We start from the raw sequence: 1,782 nt of genomic DNA on the forward strand, positions 1-1,782 counted from the left end.
ATATATATGTATATATGAGCTGATGCATCTGTATACATATATATATAATCATATAAACATTTATATATATCCATATATAAAACCGTATATATATAGAAACATACGTATCTTTATACTCGTCACGTAACACCGGAATTCACACATACATCCCTATATACGTATCCCGCAAACCTTACATTAATGAGATCTGACACATGTCTCGAGAACACGTCGAATAGTTGGACGTCAGTGGGCACCTGGGCGGCGTCTGTGAGAGCATATGTAGCTAAGCGGTCGATCAGGCTGTTGAGGATAGTCTTAGCATTGACTTTCGGCTGTAGCTGAGCACACCCGTCTAAGAAAACAGACAGCGAGCGTAGATGGAACTCGTCTGGGAACACCTGCGTGCCATGGGGGAGAGTGTATAGGTGGTGGTCGGTGTAGGTACATATAAGGTATCTATAGAAAAGACGCAGGGAGACCGCCGATACGTAGGTAGGCGTATGTGGGTAGAGCTTTTATACGTAGGTACGGTTACATAAAATGTATCTATGGAATAGGAGCAGGCAATTTGCCAATACGTAGGTAGGTGTATGCGGGTAGAACGAGTTTACATAGGTACAGATACATACAATGTATCCATAGTATAGAAACAGACACACCGCCAATACGTAGGTGGGCGTATGTGGGTAGAGCGAGTATACATAGGTACAGATATATATAATGTATCCATAGTATAGAAACAGACACACCGCCAATACGTAGGTAGCCGTATGTGGGTAGAGCGAGAAAGTACTATGGGAGTGCAACTACACAGATCACTCAGATTATGCGCAGGTTGGGCGAACATTGCAGAATATAACAGGAGCATAGTTTATGCATAGTTTGATTGGCAATATAAGGTGAGAAGCCTCACAACATCGACAAGACGAGAGAAAGAGACAAGGTATCACCAGTGAAAGGACCGAACTTCTGGCCAGATATAACTAGAGAGTGAAGAAGAAGTAGGTCGCATGCCATGTGTAGGTAGGTATGGGGAAGGTAGGGCGAGTAGGCGGGTATAAGGCACCTGGATGATGCACTGCATCAGTTATTGATGAGGAGGTGAATGAGTGGATTGCATACCATTGTAGGTAGGCATTGGCAATTGTCAGTAGGTGTTGACAACTGCAGGTAGGTATAAAAATATGGGTAGGTGAAACGTACCTGGATGATGAGCTACATCAGATACTTTATATGTTGGGACTATATATACATATATTTATATATGTCTACTTTCGTTTTGCAATTAATAGCGATTATATATGACAGGAAGTGATAAAAAAGTTGATCGCCTTCAGTTCGCAGATAGGCATCGGCGAATATAGATGGGTACTGTCAATCGTAGGTAGATATTGACAACTGTAGGTAGATATATAAATATGGATATGTATGAGATACCTGTATGATACACTCCATCAGATACTCCTGGGCGATGGCGTCGCGGCAGTTGACGATCTGTTGCATGAACCCAGGCAAAATAATCTGCGCAGACAGAAGGAGTGAAGGACAAGCATGCATAACCAATGAAAAATAGGTCGTAGGTATACCAGAACACCCAGCCAGAAGGCGGGAAACGAACCAAAACTACAAGAAAAAGGGATGGTGCACTTATATTTTTGGTCGGTGTAAACAGTGCAAGAGACGTGTTCTTACCTACTTCCACGACAGTTGTCACATCTAAAACTTCGAGTGTATATATATATATATATTTATATGTAAATTTATACACATATATAGAAACATATAATATATATATATATA

At 41.2% G+C, this 1,782-nt stretch overlaps 1 protein-coding gene across 1 annotated transcript; it reads right to left on the reverse strand.

Moving 5' to 3' along the window:
* Positions 1–175: 175 nt before the first annotated feature.
* On the reverse strand, positions 176–1,539 carry SARC_15362 (hypothetical protein; the record flags this gene model as incomplete). The annotated part of the gene is made up of 2 exons (XM_014290515.1): positions 176–380; positions 1,420–1,539. Coding segments are annotated over 2 exons (325 nt in total), but the record flags the coding sequence as incomplete, so codon positions are not given.
* Between the last annotated feature and the right edge of the window lie 243 nt (positions 1,540–1,782).

This window comes from Sphaeroforma arctica (assembly GCF_001186125.1).
Source record: "Sphaeroforma arctica JP610 unplaced genomic scaffold supercont1.6006, whole genome shotgun sequence".
NCBI classification, from domain to species: domain Eukaryota; class Ichthyosporea; order Ichthyophonida; genus Sphaeroforma; species Sphaeroforma arctica.